The 19,759-nt window shown below is 36.7% G+C and overlaps 1 protein-coding gene across 9 annotated transcripts in view; it reads left to right on the top strand.

Moving 5' to 3' along the window:
• The window catches only part of LOC106621894 (myosin-6), a 44,439-nt gene that overhangs the window by 1,904 nt on the left and 22,776 nt on the right, over positions 1-19,759 (top strand). For 4 of the 9 annotated variants that reach the window (XM_036368530.2, XM_036368532.2, XM_036368531.2 and 1 more), the window contains exons 3-7: positions 3,278-5,433; positions 5,499-5,807; positions 5,897-6,838; positions 7,561-8,765; positions 9,193-14,630. In XM_036368530.2, coding sequence (XP_036224423.2) covers positions 3,297-5,433; positions 5,499-5,807; positions 5,897-6,838; positions 7,561-8,765; positions 9,193-11,736 — 7,137 coding nt within the window. In that variant the 5' untranslated portion in view covers positions 3,278-3,296 and the 3' untranslated portion in view covers positions 11,737-14,630. Of the gene's footprint in view, positions 1-3,277; positions 5,434-5,498; positions 5,808-5,896; positions 6,839-7,560; positions 8,766-9,192; positions 14,631-16,902; positions 17,143-17,912; positions 18,100-18,165; positions 18,488-18,574; positions 18,688-18,773; positions 18,964-19,232; positions 19,462-19,759 lie in introns of those variants that run through there. The other 5 variants (XM_036368536.2, XM_036368534.2, XR_011394840.1 and 2 more) reach the window with 4 other exon arrangements.

The following is a 19,759-nucleotide window of genomic DNA, read 5'->3' as shown; positions in this document are numbered from 1 at the left end:
ACATATTCAAGTCACTTAGTTGTTGTTGTTGTAGCGCCAAAATTCTGTAGAATTCAGATCACTTAGCTGTAATTACCAGTCCAGCGTGTTAAACATTTTCTTATGAAAAAAATATACTGAAGAAATGTAAGAGTCACAATCATGGATAGTCACAATTTGCTTTTTGTCAATTGCCGCGAAGCACATGGTATATGCCAGTGTATTAGTATTTTTAATTTACACGCAGTGCAAATACGTTTTATTCAGTAGAAATTGCATGCATATGTATGCATAATCTGATCATGCTGTCAACGAAGGAATTCTTCCACCTGGTAGCATGCTTACTGGCACATATATGCGATTATTGTTGTTATTGATTTTAAACATTTGCCACTATATTCCTTTTGTCTCTTCCCATTCATCGACGTTACTTTGTTTTGACTTTTGAATTTGTCAAAATAAAAGAAATTAAAAACATATGCCACTTTTATAAAGCAGTGTGAGTGGAGAGGGGTTTTTTTTTTAAGTTTTTGCGGTATTATTAATATAAAAATAACTTTCATGATTGTAAATATAATAAAAATTTAGAAAAAAAGCTGTTATAACTCAGTTAAAAACAATATTGGGCATTATCAGTGTCAAACACCAAGCTTAAACGCATTTCTTGCATTATTAATGTTTATTAGTAACCTGTCTTCCGGCTGGTACGTTCCCGAAACTCGTTACCTTGTGCCACATTTTTCTGCTATCTGGTATGGCTGGAATGCAGTTGGTTTTGTTTGCCGCACGCAAAAAAAAATTTACAAGAAAACATCAAAATTTAGCGCATAAAATTAAGTAGGCCAAAAATTAGAAACACCCCGAAGTTTACTCATTATATTTACACAAAATAATATTATAAGAACAGTATACACTCCTTCATCATTTTATTTAACTTGTGTACTTAAGTAAACAAAGAAAAACAGTAAAATATTGTATGACTAATGAACGGTGATGAGACGATTTATATGTACATATATATGTGTGTATGTATGTAAGTAAGTGGCCATTCAACTCTGTCTTTGCAAATCAAGCGCAAGTGTTCTTTAAAACGCTATATTCGTGTATGTGTGTACATACATACATATGTACATATTATTAATAAATTAATCTTTTGTTATTTGCCGAAAATGGCACAACGGCCACCCACAGACATTGGCTTCAAGGTGACGTGTATGATTTCAAAGCACAACCTATGGTTATAGTATTACTCTTACAAGGGGCAGTTAATGAGGGAAAAATCCGTTTTAACTCTAGTAAAAGTGATTTATACCTAATGGGAAACGTACGCTCAGATGTTTTGTTCGAGCAGATCGGTAAATCGGTCAGCAAAAACACCTGTTGTATGTCAACAAACACCGAACAGTGACGGCATATAAGCTATTACAAATGAAAACAATATATTACATAAATGTAAATATATATTTACACACATATAAACAATGTAGATGTAAATGCAAAAAACTTTTTTAAATTTATTTTGCGCGTTTCAGTTTTTTCTTTGTTTTGCTTTTTTTTAGTTCATGCGGTGATAAGCATTTGGAAGAGTTCATGTGCTACAAGTCTTTATGACATCATCCCCAAGATTTGCACAATGTAGTTTCAACAATTAAATTTATTGCATACATAATTTTATATATGCATACAAGTACGTTGGAACAGAATATTTCAGAATTTAAGTAAATATTTGAAGAAATATCGGTTATATAGTCGCAAGGCGTCAGTATTCTCGGTAACTTTTCTAAATGATTTTATAAGATAATTCTGTTAAGTTTCTTGCAGAGTATGTACCTAAGCCCCTGTTGTAAAAACAACAACAACAACAACCCTATAAAGTATATAGTACATAAATGATCAGCATGACGAGCTGACTCGATTTAGCCATATTCGTCTATCTGTATATACGTGAACTATTCCCTCAGTTTTTGAGATATCGATCTGATACTGATTGAACAAAATCAAGCACTTGAGGGAAATAATTTTTATTTTACAAGTTATTTTTAGGAAATTTGGTATAGGTTATTGTACATAACAATGCTACAATCTCCGCATATATTCTTTAGATCGGACCACCATAGAATCTATGTAGCTGTCATTCAAACTCATCGATTAATTTCTAATCTTTGTATGGAAAACTTTTATGTTTGACAAGATATTTTCACGATGTTTTGTTTTTTTGTTTATGTATAATTTTTCATATCACCTCCCTAAAATGTCTTTATGTATTATGTATGTTTGTGTCAGCGTATGTACGTATCCCTACCAATCCTTGTATAGCTATTTTGATTGCATTTAGAATTTTATGTTTTTTCTTAACTTTTACAAAATATAATATATGTAATAAAATTTAGCCTAACGCATTAATTAATTTTTTAAAATACAAATTGCAAAATTTTTCTAAGAAAAGTACACCTATTGGAAGTGTTCTCCATTCAACAATTGGAAAACAAAATATTGTCCAATTACTTTAGTATTATTTAGTACAAACTTAGAATTTAAAAAAATGTAAAATAATAACAAAAACAACAACAATAACAAATAAGTAATATTTATATATGTATTTTTACTTAACATTATTAATTAATTTGTTTTATTTCGTTTTTTTTTTGTTGGTTTTTAATATTATATTTATATTACTATGCAAACATACTATAGTAAAATCAAGAGTCCATTCATTATGTTCTATGTTTTTAAAATTATTTGTGAAATTGATTTCTGCTTGAACAATTGTTTGCATGTATGTACGCCTAATCGTTGTTAGTTTCTTTTGTACGCTTTAGTAGTTTAGCCTGTCTCAAAACCGTTCGAAATCACGTTAAATAGCAAAACTAGCGACAGCAAAAATACACTTTACCGTCTTTTAACTCATGCTCTTTGTAAATCATAAGATATTGTCACTAACATACGATTGTTTGTATTTGTTCTCTTTTATTACTGCTTGCAATTCGAACAAAAATGTCAACAATCAAAAAAAAAAAAACAATAAAATATATATATATGAAAACGCCACTCATTCCATGCAAACGCGAAAAAAATAAAAACCCAAAAACAAAAATTATAAAAAAAACCGTAACCCCAAAAACAAATTGCCGCCAAATTTCCACAAATCTAATCTTGAAATCATCAAACATGAACAAAATTCAAATCCATATCAAAAATTCATTATCAATTGCTCATTGTGCTCACCATATGTTTCACCTCAATTTACGCCAACGCTCGTCGATATTTGGGATTGTGTTTGTTGTTGTTGTAAAATTAGGTCTTTGAAAGATCCTCCTATGTTCCTTCAAACGGGAGGGGGTGGGAAGGGAATACGCCCAAATCAACAGCATCAGCAGCAGCAGCAGCAACAACATCACCACCAGTCGCATCATCAATCGCACCACCAGTCGCACCATCCACACGCGCCACAACCGCAGCAGCCGCAACAACAGCAGCAACAACAACAACAACCGCCGTCCGTACATCACGGTCATCAAGCGCCCCAGCAAACGCATTCCCACCACCCTCACCATCAGCAACACCAGCATCCTCATCAACAGCATCAGCAACACCAACAACAATCGCAGCAGCAGCAACAACAACAACAGCAGCAACAGCAACCACAGCATCATCATCCGCAGTTAACCTATTATTCGTATCAATTAAGCCAAGCACAACCGCCACCACCCCCCGCCCAACATCCGCAAGCGCCCAATAATGCAACAGTCACAGCATCACAAATGGCCCCGTCACCACCCACACAGTCCAATACAGCTAGCGGTGCGTCGTCTGTGTCCGCAACTCAATCACACAGTATGGTGGGGGGCGGTGGTGCAGGTAGTATATCCGTCGGCGGCGGAGGTGTCAACGCTGGCAATAGTGCCAGCGCAACAAATATCGCCAGACAACATGCGGCGGCTGTGGCGGCGGCAGCTGCTGCCGCCAACAATGGGGCCAATATGCAACATTACGCGACTGGGACGGCGCTCATGCAACCGCCGCCGACGAGTACGGCATTCATGACCCCCAACTATTTGCAACAGTATCATCAACAGACGGCGGCAGTAATCGCCGCTGCCGCAGCGGCTGCACAGTACAACAACAATGCCGCAGTAGCAGCAGCTGCAGCTGCAAATAATCATGGCGGACCGGGCGCCAATACACAAGCTGCTACCACGCTATACCAACAACAACAGCAGCAACATCATCAAGCGCTTCATCATCCACAGACAGCGTTGCATACACACTATTATCATACGGGAGCTGGCGCTGCACCAACACCGCCACCACATTTACATCCACAACACCATCCACATCAACATCAATTGCGTGGCGTATTAACAGCGCCACCACATCAACGGCAACCACAAACCGCATACTTGTTGCCAGCGAATGCGATATTCGCCTTGCCGCCGGGTCCACTAACAGCTGCGCCGCGTACGTCATTGCTTGCCGCCGGCGCACATCAACAAGCAGGCAATGCTGCCGGTGGCATGCCGGTAACCCCGCTGCTGCAATCGGGTGCACGTGGTGCAGCTGGCGGTCCAACCACGTACATTACTTCACCATTTTGCCAACCGCCGCTGCCGATGGGCGCAGCTGGGCTAACGCAAGCCCAACCATTGCTGGCGACACCGTCCGCCATGACACAGCAAGCGTTGCAAACTTATGGACATTTAGCTGGCGCAGCTGCTTCAAACTCATCGTCGACGACATCACTGACTGCTGGCGGCGGCGGCATCGTTGGTGGCAGTGCAGTTGGCGGCGCGGTTGGCGGCAGTGGCATTGGAACTGGTGGCACGGAAACAGTCAAACCACGTAAACACGCCATACCCATAATACACCCGATCACACATGAGAATATATTGGACCCGAAGCCACAGAAAAAAAGCACTGCGGTCGAAGCCAAGCCGTCGCCTACTGACATAGCGGCCAGTACACAGGAGAGCACCGCCAGCGGCAACGAACCGTTAGATAAATCGATTACTGTCTCCATGGCAAAGACACCCCTAGTGACAGCCGTTGCGATTACGAAAGATCCGCACAGCGAAAGCGCCACTACAGCAGCGGTGAGTGTTGCGGTGCAAAGTTCTACGTCAAAGGAGAAGATCGATCAGCAAATGCAAACAGATGCGGTGCGTGATCGTGATCTTAGCACAGGCAGGTGTGTGAGCGCATACGATGCGCCTGCGGCCGACCTCTCTCCGGTCACTTCCCAAATTTCGGGTGATGAGGACACTGACAATTATGTTTATGGCGACTTCAAGCCCACTCGTGGCAACGATTCCATTGCCGACTCAAATGAGATGCCCGTGTATTTGAATGAGGACGAGCGCCAGCTTGATGTGTGCGAAGAACAAACGGGAATGCACGCAACAACTAGTATACACAGCGCAACCGTCGACGATGGCGAAGACAGCAATTACGATGATGGTAAGTTTTAGAATAGTTTGGGTATTAAATAAGTTACAGTATACATTATTTTTTTTTATTTTCAGAATCCACATCTCTGATGTTGGACATTGCAGAAAACGAGCTAGAAAATTCGGAATTAATAGATGTCTACGAAGAGGCGCAAGACATACAGCAACAACATTTTACGGACAATGATGTTGATGACAAGTACGCAGTTGATCGACAAGAAGAATCGGATATTTCTGCTGTTACCTCTGCGACCACAGTGAGTGGTGGCGAGGAGGACAACAACAAGTCTCATTTTAGCTATCAATCAGAGCAGACGTCTACAATGACGGTGACAGTTTATCCAGTGCAGTCGGGTCAGCACTCAAAATACGCAGAGCTTCAAAGTAAGTATGCTGCATTTTTCACACACACACACACACATGTGACTGGCTAAATTTGTTCATTTTCTAATAAATTAAATTTCCGCTTTTAGCTGCAGACAACGACAACTTGCACTCGAATACAGGTACGGAGTTTGTTGCGACCTCGGCTACATATGTACCAACTACACCTGCCAGCATGGCGAAGTTACAACTTAAGACTAGTAAATCGAATACTTCAACCACTACTGGCGTCACTTCTATGTCAACCATGGCCGTGCCACAAACAGCTGCCGGTAAACCAACGACACAAAAGCATTCGCCCAACACTTCGGGTGCATCATCATCGGCTACATCGACACCCACACACCATTCATACACACAGCCACAACAAACACAGCGACAACAGTATCAACAACAACATACACAGCAGCAACAACCACAAAGAAAAACTGGCACTAACACATGCACAGTGGCGAATGTTCAAGGCGGTGTAGGCGGTAGTAGTAGTCCATCAATAACGCATAGCACCGCCACAGTTAGGGTGCTGCAAAAGAAGAATCGCAAGGCGTCCAAACGCGCCAAGGAAAGCCAAAAGAAGCTCAATAAACAGGGTGAGGTGAATAGCCAACGTGCGAATGCAGCAACACTAAGCGGCAGTAGCAACAGCAGCAGCAGCAACAATAATAATAACAATAGTATTAGTAATAATAGTGGTGGTGGTGGCGGCGGCGGCGGCGGCAGTAGCAGCAGCTGCAGCAGCAGCAACAACAAAAGTATATTAAACAATGCCAATAATAATTTTAATAATAATTTAGCAACTAAAAATATGACTACAACAACGGCTACGTCAACAACATTAACAACAACAACCCAAATCCCGACTGATATAATTAATGCAAATAGTTCTAGCGACATCGGTAATTTAAGAGAAACGATAACAACATCAAATTTACAACAACATTCACATCAACAACCACTACAAGAACGTAGCGGCAATGTGACGAAAAGCGGGAGTCTGACAAGTGACACACCAACGCCAACGAACACAAAAAGTAGGTGTAAAAAGAAACCAAACTGCTTAAATAGGCATGATACAGACGAACATGTTTTAGGCCTTTGATTTTTGTTCAAAATAATGAACTGTAAGCAAGCATATTGCTTTCATTGCCTGCAGTAGATGTGCTAAAATGTAATCAATTTAGTCCTTTATACATTATAATTCAATAATGAAATATTTTTGACATAACCTCAAAAAATCAAATATGTACATTTAACAAATTGTACATCGTTTTTCCATTGTCCGTCTGTATTCACTGATTTTGTCAACTAAATATATTAGAATAATGAATTTAAATGCGGTATAAATGATGTTTCTTATACCGGTTTCATTTCTTGCAACTGACGCTTGCAAATTTTCAACTAACGATTTATAGTTGTAATTAGTTTCCGAAAATTTTAAACATTATCTAACAGTTAAGGAAGGCAGCCGTCTTAAAACGACACCGGTTAACGGTTTCTGAAATTCTCTTATGCCCAAATTATCTTTTACGGTTTCTGTACAAAATTTTCTGAACGAATTTTCAAATCTATTCGGTTTAAAATGTTTCTCACATAATTGTAACTGCCTTGACATAGAATAGAAAATAACTGACTTTTTCGACCAGCAAATCTTTTGCTTTCCCACTGTACTGATTCTTTGAAAGAATATTTTAACCAAAAGTTTTCTGTATTAAATAAACTCTAATGTTGTCATTCGTTTGCCGTTTTACACAAGGTGACTCCCTAACGGACATACATCAAGCGGCAGAACGTGCTTCGCCTGCGCCCACATCACAACAACAACCGACCAAACAGCAAGTCGCAGCGTTTCTTGAAGCACCCGGACAACAATTACAATTCTTGAACAGCTCGTCGTCAGCATGCGAAGATGAGGAGGAAATGAGCACACGCCTGCAAATGCAGTTGGAACAAGATGCTGCTGGAGCAGCGAACAATGTACAGGACATTCGGTTCGGTGATTTCGCGGAGGAGAAAGATGCGCAGAGCCCAGCATCGCCAACAAATGCGGCACAGCAACAGCAACAACAAATTCAGCAACCACATCCAGCCGAAGTTAGCTCACCACAAAAGGATATGCCACAAAGTAAAACAGTTTCTTCGAAGGATACTGTCGACTGTATGCTAAATGCCAGCACGACAACGCTTTTGAAGAACAACAGCGCACTGAATACACGTATCTCTCAAAAAGCGGGAAACACAAACAAAACCAATAGCAACACTACAGCGAGCGCACCAGTTGGCGTTGTATCGCCGTTAAAGCCGCGTAAATACACACTGGATGAACTGAAGGCGCTTTCAAAGTCCAGCGAGGCGCGTAAGCCGCCAATGGTGTCATGTCAGCGTGGCGATTGCATTTCTCAATTATTCGTTTCGCGTCAGCAACATCATCATTTGGCACATCACGCACACAACATGTCCTCACTGGCATTGCACCAGCATCTCCAGCAGCAGCAGTATCAACACATGAACTTCAATGAATCGCTGGAATTGGTCAGCGGTAAGCGTGGACGCAGCGGTCAGACAAAGAAACATCACGATCACCAATCTGGTGGTGGCGCTTTGAGCGGTGTGCTTAGTGTGGCTAGTGCGGTCGCAGGCGGTAGCGGTGCTATGGTTGTAGGCGGCTTAGGCGGTGTCGGCAGTGTTATGAGCGCACAGCAGCAGCGTAAAGTTGACTTTATACGAGTGCAATTGTCGCTGAAGGAGGAGATAAAGCTGTCCGAGTGTGAAAATGCCTGGCAGCCGGAAACATTGCGCAGCAAATCGAATAACGTCTCGCCGTCGGGCGCCAACGATGACATCGATGCGGTGCTGAAGAAGGTGCGTGGCGTGCTGAACAAGCTGACGCCAGACAACTTTGAAGTGCTGCTCAAATCGATGACCTGCATCACCATGAATACACAGGAGAAAATGCAACAAGTACGCATATTGTCTTAAATTTACTTTATTTAATGTTTTTTTCAAAAATTTTGAGTTTTCAAATTTAATTTCGTAAAATTAAAATTTTCAATTTCGTAAAATTTTAAATTTCGATTTCGAAAAATTTCAAGTTTTACATTTTTCGTTTCGCAAATTTTAAAATATAATTTCGAAAACATTATCTTAATGTCATTTAAAAGATTCTCAATTTTAAAATTTAATTTCGAAGCTGTCGAAACTTTTGTTTTCTGCCGAAAAATTTTAAATATTAAAAAATTTAGTTTCGAAAATATTAAATTAATTTTATTTCAAAGACTTTTAATTTGAAATTTGATTTCGAACTTTTCGCACTTTCGATTATCTTTCAAACGTTTTAATTACAATGGCGTAGACTGCTTACTCATGATTGTATTTCCTTATTCCACAGGTGATGCTGTTAATTTTCGAAAAGACCGTTAGCGAACCGAATTTCGCGCCCACATACGCAAACTTCTGCAAAGTGCTTTTCCAAAGTAAAGCCGAGAGCAAATCGCTCTTCTCGAGCCTACTGATCAACCGCATTCAACACGAATTCGAAACAAATGTGAACGATGCCAATGCGAAAAAGCTGAAATTGCAACCGCTAGTCGATAAGCTAGAAAATTGCGAAGATTCGAAAGAGCGGCTGGAAGTACAGGCCGAATTGGAGGATCAAGAGTACCAATTTCGCCGTCGTGCTTGGGGCACCGTACGTTTTATTGGTGAAATGTTTAAACAACAGTCGCTAACAAATGATCGTGTGTTCTTGTGCATCGAATCGCTACTGGAACACGGCTCCGAAGAGAAGCTGGAATACATGTGTAAGTTACTCACCACCGTTGGACATCTGCTAGAATCGGCCGATAATGCCAACAATGCGCGCATGGATAAAATATTTCGCCGAATACAGGACATCATACACAAATCGCGCAGCAATAAGTCCGGAGCTGCGGGCAGCCATTTCAAGATTAGCAGTCGCGTGCGCTTCATGATGCAAGATGTGATGGATTTGCGCGCACGCACTTGGGATCATCAGCTATCGCAGACGCAACAGCAACAGATGTTACAACAACAACAGCAGCAACAACAAACCACACAGAAACGTACAGCAATCGGTGTCAAACAGGACGATAAAATGCAGAGCGGCATCGGTGGCGGGGGCGGCGGCAGCAGCAGCATGTACGATAAAAGCAATCGGCTGAGCAACTATGGCGGCGGCAGCGGCATTGGGGGTAACATGGGTGGTGGCGCTGGCGGCGGCAATCAGGGCAATCGGCACTACTTTCAAAAATCACAAAAATCACAGCAATTTATGCAACAGCATGAGCAACAGAAATTAAATATCGATCCGAACAAATTGAAATTCACCAGCGATGAGGTAACACAAAGCACACCGAAACTCGGCAACTCAATCAATTACCAATGGCGCTCGTCTGGACGTCAAACTGCAACCAGCGGCAGCAGTAATACACCAGCAACACTGCTGAGCCTAAACACCAGCACGACGAATGCGTCGAACGGCAGCGGTTTCAAGCGTCAAACCGCCATGTTAAGCGGCACAAACGCAACAACAATATCACCAATGGCCAACAATCCGTTTCAAGCGCTCGATAGACCAGAGAAAATGTACGAGCAAAGCACAAGTGAAGCATCATCACCGCACGAACCGAAAGACATACAATACACTTTGGACAACTTGGATTTGCAAGACTTGAGTAAAAATGAATGCCAAAAATTGCTCAATCGGCTGATCGAAGAGCTATTGGATGGGAGCAGCAGTCGCGGCAGCAACGCCAGCAATAGCTGGCAACAAGAGGCGGTCAACGAGTGGTGCAATCTCAATCGCCGTCAACAGAAATCATTGCTCAACTATATATTCACTGACTATCTGCACTTGACAACCGTTAAGCGTGCGCAACGCAAAGCCTGCGCCGCCATCTTCGTACATTTGATGCGTACCAAAGTGTGCGAACCTCAACTGTTCAATGTGGTATACAAGGAGTTGGCCGACGAACTGCCCGATCTGCAGGTCGACGTGCCCAACCTCTGGACATACGTATTCGAATTTATCGGACCGCTATTGCACGAACAACTCTTGCATTTCACTGATATTTGGCTGCAGCAATGGTCGGCCGACGAAAACTTCACGAAACGTTTCCTACATGCGCTCATCACCTACTTCACCACAGAATTTGGCGCCACCTACACGCGCGAACTATGGAATAAGGTGTTCAAATTGGAACATGGCCAACAATTTATGAGCGATGACACGCTATGGCGCGAATTCATCAACACGCATGGCTTTCAGTATATACATGATCGTACATACAAGCCACCGCAGCAGACTGCTACGTCCACGTCGACACATCCCGCTGCCATAGTGGAGCAAGTGATGCGCATTGAGTATTTATTGAATGCGGTAAATGGCTGTGATCTAGCCATCGACTATATAAATACGAATGTGCACATAAACACACATTTTATACGCAGCCTTACGAAATTCCTCTGCTGTGATTATGCAACTGTGATGCCGCCGATGTCGGAACTAAGTAGTAGCACGAGCCGCTTACGTCAATTGGACACAGAACTGTTTCGACACAAGTGCATACCGTTGCTTAGACGTTGCCTAGACGGTCTTGAAACGCATGAGCTGGCCTGTCTCGACGCCATCGTTGACGCGCTGCAACAAAATTACGACACACCAACTGCCAATCAGCTGATATGTAGTGTATTCGATTTGATTTACGACAGCGAAGTGATACCGAAAGAATCTTTCGACAAGTGGTATCGTGCCGAGCAGCAAAGTGCCGCTAAAGAGACAAATGCGTCGAACAGCAACGCGCTGTACTCAGCGGCAGTGGCTGGTCTAACAACGGCCGCTAGCAAAGCGGGCAACAATAGCGGTGTGCGGCTGAATGAAGAGCTACACGCTTATATGGATAAATTGCTCTAGCGCCGTAGGCGCCAACTACGCACTGATAAGTATAAGCAAAAACAGCAACAGCAACAACAATACAGTAACGGCGAAGGAGTTGGTGGCAGTGGCAGTAATGTAGGCTTGGCTAAAAAGCAACGCAACTTTGCGACGCTGCTATTCCAGTGAAATATAGCTAAGAGTGGCACAAGAGAGAGAGAGAGTGATAGAGAGTTGGAGAGGAGTGCACTAAATCGAAGGAAATCGTATTAAAATTAATTAGAACAAGTATAGAGAAAATTGCGTAGACACATTGGATCAACTATTGGGCTCATATATTGTCGCCGCCAGTGTAGCACCACTTCACAAAACCCCCATGCAACAATAATTAAAGAGAAGAAAAAAAACACAAAAACAAAAACAATTAAAATTTAGCACTGTATATATATGAAAATTGCATATTTTTAGCTGGATAAACGAAAGACATTAGAAAGCAAAGAGAAACAAAACACAACAAACAAAAATCATAGGCAAAAACTAATACTAAAAACAAAAACAAAAACAAATGAAAGTAATGAAAAAAGCAAAATAACAAAAACTGAAAATTCAAAACAAACTACTACATTAGCGTGTGTATGTGTGTCTGCGTGTGTACATATTAGCATGTAAGATATTTAACGAGGAACTTTTGAAAAGTTTTCGGTAAACAAGAAGAAAAAAAAACAACATACAATCCACAATTATTTGGTCTCAACAGGCGTATTTTAAAAATCGTCTCCCTAACAATTTTTATGTTTTCTTTTACTAACATTTATTTAACAACTTGACACAATCAAATTTAATGCGCCAATACTGGTTTTTGGCCACATCCCATAATTTTATTTTAATTGCTTATCTAATTTTTGGAAACTCCAAAGAGTATTAAAAAAATCTCACTTTTTTTTGTTGCAAGTGAAAAATGAAACTGACGCTTACACTTATACATACATACATAATATTTTTGTAGTACAATTAGTCTAAAAACGCTGTAAATGAAATCTTTAATACTTACAATTTTTGCATCATAGCAGTTAGTAAACTTGAATCTCCTAACAAAAATGAAAGGCAAGCGAAAGAATGAACTATTCAATGGTGGTGGCAAGCAGAAAGCACGTAAATATAACAACGTTACGTTACGTTATGACATAAACGTAAGCAAAAGCGTCAAATGTACGTATATTTGCGTGTTATCTCTGTGTGCACCGTTACACATCATTCCTAATTTCGTGTATATATAAAAATATATACATATATATATATATATACACATATGTAAATGCTTAAGCAAATATCGCAACATTAAAATATTCATATTCACACGCACATAATTTATTTCTCATCATATCGTACTCATTGTCGCCGGTCGTACTCGCTGTCTTGCCTTGCCTTAAACTACTTTTCATTGGCGCCTATTGCTGGTCCCGGTACAAGTTCAGCTTTAGGTGCAAAATGCATGCCTACATATTTAGCCATTCCATTGCCACACTCTAACCGAAAGAATATGCAAACGAAGCTATTTGTATACTACCTTTTTAGTGTATTTTTGTCTTTGTTTTGGTACTTGTTTTTTTTTTACCGTTAAGGTATAGTAATGCTAAAAATTCACCATATCACACACACACATCCGTTTATTCCATATGTATGTATAAAATTGCATATTGCATTTGAGTGGTGCAACAAATTTCTTTTAGTAAATTTAAGTATTTTTTGTTTTCGTTTATTCAATATTTTTTTGTTTAAGAAAATTTTACGTTTTTAACTTGCTTATTTGTCCAGTAAACACGTTGAAACTATTTGTCTGAATTCTGTGATCGGAATTATTATTTTAGTTTTGAAGAAAAAAAAGAAATTAATCAAATCTCACACACACACAAATATACATATATACTACTTATATAAATGTAATATATATATATATACGGTTATAATTCATATAACGAAATTGGCTATGTTTCGTGTAATTGTTGATGTTGAATGAAGAACAGTAGCATAAAATTGACGAAATTTACAAGCAGAAGTTCAGAGCACATCCCTTCCACCACATCCATACCCACATACACACCCACATATACACTAACAATGAATGCACCGAATGCAAATTAATAACACTGCAAGTGGAGAATTCCATAAATTACAAAAGCGCATACAGAAATTCCAAAGGATTGTTGTAACTTTTGTTTTCAAACTCAATGGAATAAAAAATGTTGTAAACGTTCGATGAAAAAACTGTTTCAAATAAAAAGAAATTTAAAAAAAAACACAAAATAAACTAATATTTAACTAATTTGAAATATATATAGGAAATTTCAAGTGGGTGAGAAGTGTGCTTTTTGAATAAACCGTAATAAATTAGAGCAGTATAAAATATAATATGTACCCTGTGCGCTTCAAGCCGCCTTTATTTATTTTCTATGTAAAACATAAGCTACATACTTACATATATAAACAGAAATTTGTATAATTCAATATTTTACGCTGTTATTTTATTATTTTTTATTTTTGTATAAAGATTTTTTATAGCTACTAACGGTATAGTCTACATATTCAAATATAAATGAAAGCGTTATAAAAACATAATAATTGTTTCTGAACGCGTTTAAGCAAGACAAGCATAAAATACGAACAACAAAATTTCGCAATTTTTTCATATATATATTTTTAAGTAGCTCTCAATTTTAGGTATGATTTAATTACAAAGTGAATAAAAACATAAATGATATTTGTAACTAATTGCTGACAATTACATGAAAAAAACGAATGAATGTAAGAAATATATGAACTTTTAGGAATTAAAACTAAAAAAAAATCAGCTGCATATTTGAGGCTAACGAAGTTGTAGGGCTTCTTATATCAAATATATATATTTTTTATTATTTCATATTTTCAGTTTTATATGTTATAAGGTCCTTATATTAAATAATAATTTGTTTTATAATTTCATATGTTCAGCTTAATAAAAAAAAGTGTAGCAAATTTGAAAAACTTTTTTTGTGTTAGCTGCTAATATAATTATAATCATATTGTTTTCAAATTATTTATTTCTTCCTTTAAATAACACGCATAAAATTAAGATGAAAGCGCGCTAACATAAATTTTATTTTGTTTGTGAGTTATTAGGTCTATGCATCTATGAGTCTGCTATATTATTCCATTTAAACGGATGTTGCCGAAATAGTTCTTGAATTTTCGAATAACTACTACTTTTCCTTATTTTTTTTTAATACTTTAATATATTTTTTTTATGCTTTTATATATTTTTTTTCATACTTTTATATATTTTTTTATACTTTTATATATTTTTTTTTACTTTTATATATTTTTAAAAATTTTTTTTTTAATATTTTATTTAAACATTTTTTTATTTTTATTTGAATTTTGTTTGTATATTTTTTTTTATTTGTATTTTTTTTTATAAATTATTTTTGTATTATTTTTTATAAATTATTTTTGTATTTATTTTTTATAAATTATTTTTGTATTTTTTTTTTTATAAATTATTTTTGTATTTGTTTTTTTATAAATTATTTTTGTATTTTTTTTTTATAAATTATTTTTGTATTTTTTTTTTATAAATTATTTTTGTATTTTTTTTTATAAATTATTTTTGTATATTTTTTTTTATAAATTATTTTTTTTTTTATAAATTATTTTTGTATTTTTTTTTTATAAATTATTTTTGTATATTTTTTTTATAATTATTTTTGTATATTTTTTTATAATTATTTTTGTATTTTTTTTTTATAAATTATTTTATTATGAATTGCGTTTTTTTCGAATTTTGATTAATTTATTTTTATTTTTTAAATATGTTTATGTATTTTTGTATAAATTATATTAATATATGTATGTACATATATATGTTTTTTTAATTTCAGTTTATGGTTTGTTTATATATTTTTCCTTTTTTGTGTTTATAATATTAGTTATTTTATTTTTCATTAAAAGTAATTAACTTCATTATAATAAAAAAAATCTTAATTTTTTAATTTAAAAATTCAGTTGTTCAAGTTGTTTTTTGTGAATATTATAAAATATCATAATCATAAAATACTCTTCATCAATCAAATGTAATTTGATTTTTTTTGTTCAATTGTAATTTTGTTAGCCTTAAAAATGCAGTATGAACTTTTTTTTTTTTTTTAAATTTATGAAAAAATGTGTAAAACAAATTAAAAACAAAAAGCTAAGAATATAATATAGTATGATAAGAAAATCATAAACATAGGCTTATGAAACAATTACATATAAACGTATTCAAATATAAATGCCGATTATTCAATGGAATGTCAAGCAGAGAAAACGTTAGGAACTTAGCCGCTAATATTATATAAAAAAGGCTAAAAAATATAAAATATTAAAATCAAATGAAATAAAAAATAAACAGCTACCAAATAGCTATAGGTACCATGCGAATCCACAAAACAACAACAAACAAATAAACAAAATATTTACATACCCATTAAAAATAGTACTAAAAAAAGAAATGAAAATGAATTAAAGCAGAAAAATTAAACGCGTCATACACACACATACATATATAATCCAATTCATCAAACCGATATCTTCGTAATAAAAACAAAAAACAACACACTTAAAAAGAAATAAATATAAAAATCATTAAATTAATTAAATTGAAGGCATAAAGAAAGGCATAAGAAGCCAATGCAAACAGCAAATAGCCAGAAAGCTTGACATGTTTCAGTATAAGTAACGAAGCGAAGATTGTTAGAGACGGCATGTCGCAAGCGCAGAAGCATTATGACTTTAAATAAGAAAATTAAAATAAAAACAACATAAAAAACAATGAAGCGTGCATAAACAACGGCATATTTCTTCTACGAATATGTACGAGTACTTGTGCGCCCATAGTATAATGGATTAAACAAAACGAAAATACGCTGTGTTTTATTTTCAACTATATATTATATTATACTGTACTTCACTAGATAGGTTGTTGGAATTGCGAAAATACAATTACAAAATATGCGTTGACAAATGACCGCATGAATGGCAAGCTAATTTGGCTGCTTTATGCTTAGGAATTAACACATATTTTTTGTAGCATATTTGTCCACTTAAAATTTGTCTTTGGTGTTGGGAGCATTAAAAATAGTTTTAGTTAAAAATACTAATTTTTGTATTTTTCCTGTTTATTTTACATAACAGTAAGCATACTGCAAAGCATAGCATAATTTCCTCATTCTCCAATTGTTTCGAAGATGGAGCGACGTGGCCGCATACCTGTAGCGCGCTTTCGCACACAAGAGGGTAAAACACGCAGTCGCAGTCGTGTACGTGATCCCGATTACAATGAGCAGGATCCCGAGACTGATCTCTTCACTTTGTTGGAAGACAATATTGCACTTAAGGAGGAGAATAAGGCGCTCAAGATCGAAATTGAAGATGGTAAGTTTGAGTAAAGAGTATAAAATATGCATATTAAGGTGTGCCAAAAATAACTAATATAGAGTTTATAAATATGCGAATTTTTGCATTAAAAAAATTCTCTAAGTTAGGTTTTTGAGGCAGTTTTTAAAATAATCCGTGATGAAAATTTTTTTATTTTAAACTAATAAAAATATGTGTCTGTATATATTAGGACAGCGTATATTAAGTTTGTCACAAAGTTTGTAACATCCAGAAGCAAACATTCGGAGACCCTATAAAATGTATACATAAATGATCAGCAGAATGAGTTGAGTCGATTTATCCATGTCCATGTATAGCTCATTTGTCGGAACCACTGATATCGGACCACTATAGCTGCCTTACAAACCAAACTATCAAATGCATGCTCTTGTATGGAAAACTTTTTTTTATTGGACGAGATATCTTCATGAAATTTGACACAGATTATTGTCCAAGGCAACGGTACAATTACCGAACGAATTGTTCAGATCGGACTGATATATCATAAGACTACCATACAAACTAACCGATCAAGATCAAAATAAAGATTTGCATACTCTTTTATGCACCTGTGAAGGGTATTATAGGTTCGGTGTAGCCGAAGTAAACGTTTTTTGTTGTTTTAATCCATTAATTCGATATAAGTTTTTGGTTCACCCTAATGCATATATTTATACTCACAAAAAATTAATAAAGAATAAAATACTGCTAATAATTGCGAGCACTTCATTTTATTGAATTTCATCCCTTTATCAATTTCCCTGCAGGCAAGAAGTCGCAAAATGAGCTGGAGACGGAGAAGACCAAAATTTTCGATGAATTGTCCGCTTTAAAGAAACAACAACTCGATAATGAAACACAATTAAAAGAGTTGACCACCAAGTTTAATAAAATGAGCACTGAACGCAACGCGTTGGATAAGTTGCATAAGATGAAAATTGAAAAGATCAGCGGGTAAGAACACAATTAAATTACTTTTATAACAGAAATTCAAAAAAATGCCTTTCCTAATGCCACCAGCTTGGAGCAGGAGTTGGAGGCATTGCAAGAAAAGCAAAAATTGTTAGCTGCAACACCATCAACCACACCGCGTAGAACGGGTTTGCGTGCCCAACCCTTAGCTTCAGCCAGCTTGAGCAGCAAATTGCTGAAAATCATGCCGACATTGGGCAACAATGAAATGGAGAGCATCGTAGATGTGGAACCTACGACCGCCTTGCCCATTACAAGCGATCTAGTCGAGCGTTTGGTCGACGAATTTCAAACATTGAAGAACGCTATGAATGCAGTTGAACTGCAGCTATATGAAGCCAATGAGAAAATAGCCGAGTTGCTGGAAAATGTGAGTGCCAAGTAAAATTGAAGAAAAAGAAAAAAATAAATAATAAACCAAATAATATTTTGCATAAAAAACAAATTTGCATAACAGCAACACCATTTGGAGGAGGAGAACGAAACCATGCGCACGGAGAACACGAATCTGACCAAAGTCGCTAAACTTTTGACGGAGAACATGAAAGAGAGCGTTGAAACAAGCAAAAAGTATGAAAAGACTATACTTGTATATTATATTGGAGAGTTATTAAATATATATATATATTTTTTTTTTATTTTTTTATAAAAACCAGAATGGAAGCAGCACTCATTAAATTGAAGCAGCGCAACGATGAATTAAATGCGCGCGCACGCGATCTAACCGATGGCCAGCCAGCGCCAAGCCCTTCACCAACAACGGAAAAGGTGAACGAGGAAATCGAACAAATCAAAGAGGAAGTCGAAAATCAAAATCACGACCATAATGAACGCATTGTCGAAATGGTAAGTGGGGGCTGATTCTAAGATTCAACCATTTTTTGGGAACATTTATAGCGTTGTAAATATGCCATAATTTTTTGTATAGCAAATTTCTAATTCGAAATTATATGATACACCTAAAATGCCACAAATATTTTCTTAGTGGCATTTTTCCGAACATATAGTATATTTATTGTAACGTATATACATGCATCTATCTATAAACTATATATTTAAGACAAACAAAATTATATTTCTATAAATTAATAATTAATTAATTCCGCTATATTTAGGGTTTGAAAAGGGTCTCTGGCTTCTTTCAAAATATATTCAAAAGCTCTTAAGCTTAAATGCGTGCGGCACAAATATCGAAACATTTTCAAATCAAAAACAGCATACATACAAACATACATATGTTACATATGTGTAATGGCGTACGGAGTTTGCTTTGGTGGAGGTGAAAAGCGAAATCACATTATTGTTAAACAATAACACTACAACAAAAATACATATACCAAGAGTGTAAGACAAAAACGTCGACAGTGAGCTTTTGCCAGTTGCTGCAATATAAATAGAGCCGCATTCTATTAGATTTCTTACTGCATGAACAGGAAATGGTTTTTTGTGTGTGCATTTTGTGCTGTTCGCGGTGAATTTAACTAGTGAAGCTTTATCTATTTTAAGCTAAACTTTCTAGGGAGATGTTAATGCAGTCTGCGGGTGTTTAATGTTATAGGCAAGCGAGTGCATGTTTTTGTTATATTCTGAACTTAAAACCTTAAAGGATAAGTTGAAGGCTATCAAGCATGTGCTGGCATAG

This window comes from Bactrocera oleae, chromosome 2, assembly GCF_042242935.1.
Source record: "Bactrocera oleae isolate idBacOlea1 chromosome 2, idBacOlea1, whole genome shotgun sequence".
NCBI classification, from domain to species: Eukaryota; Metazoa; Arthropoda; class Insecta; order Diptera; family Tephritidae; genus Bactrocera; species Bactrocera oleae.
Note: the sequence above shows the minus strand (reverse complement) of the source record. Positions and strands in the feature narration are given on the sequence as shown.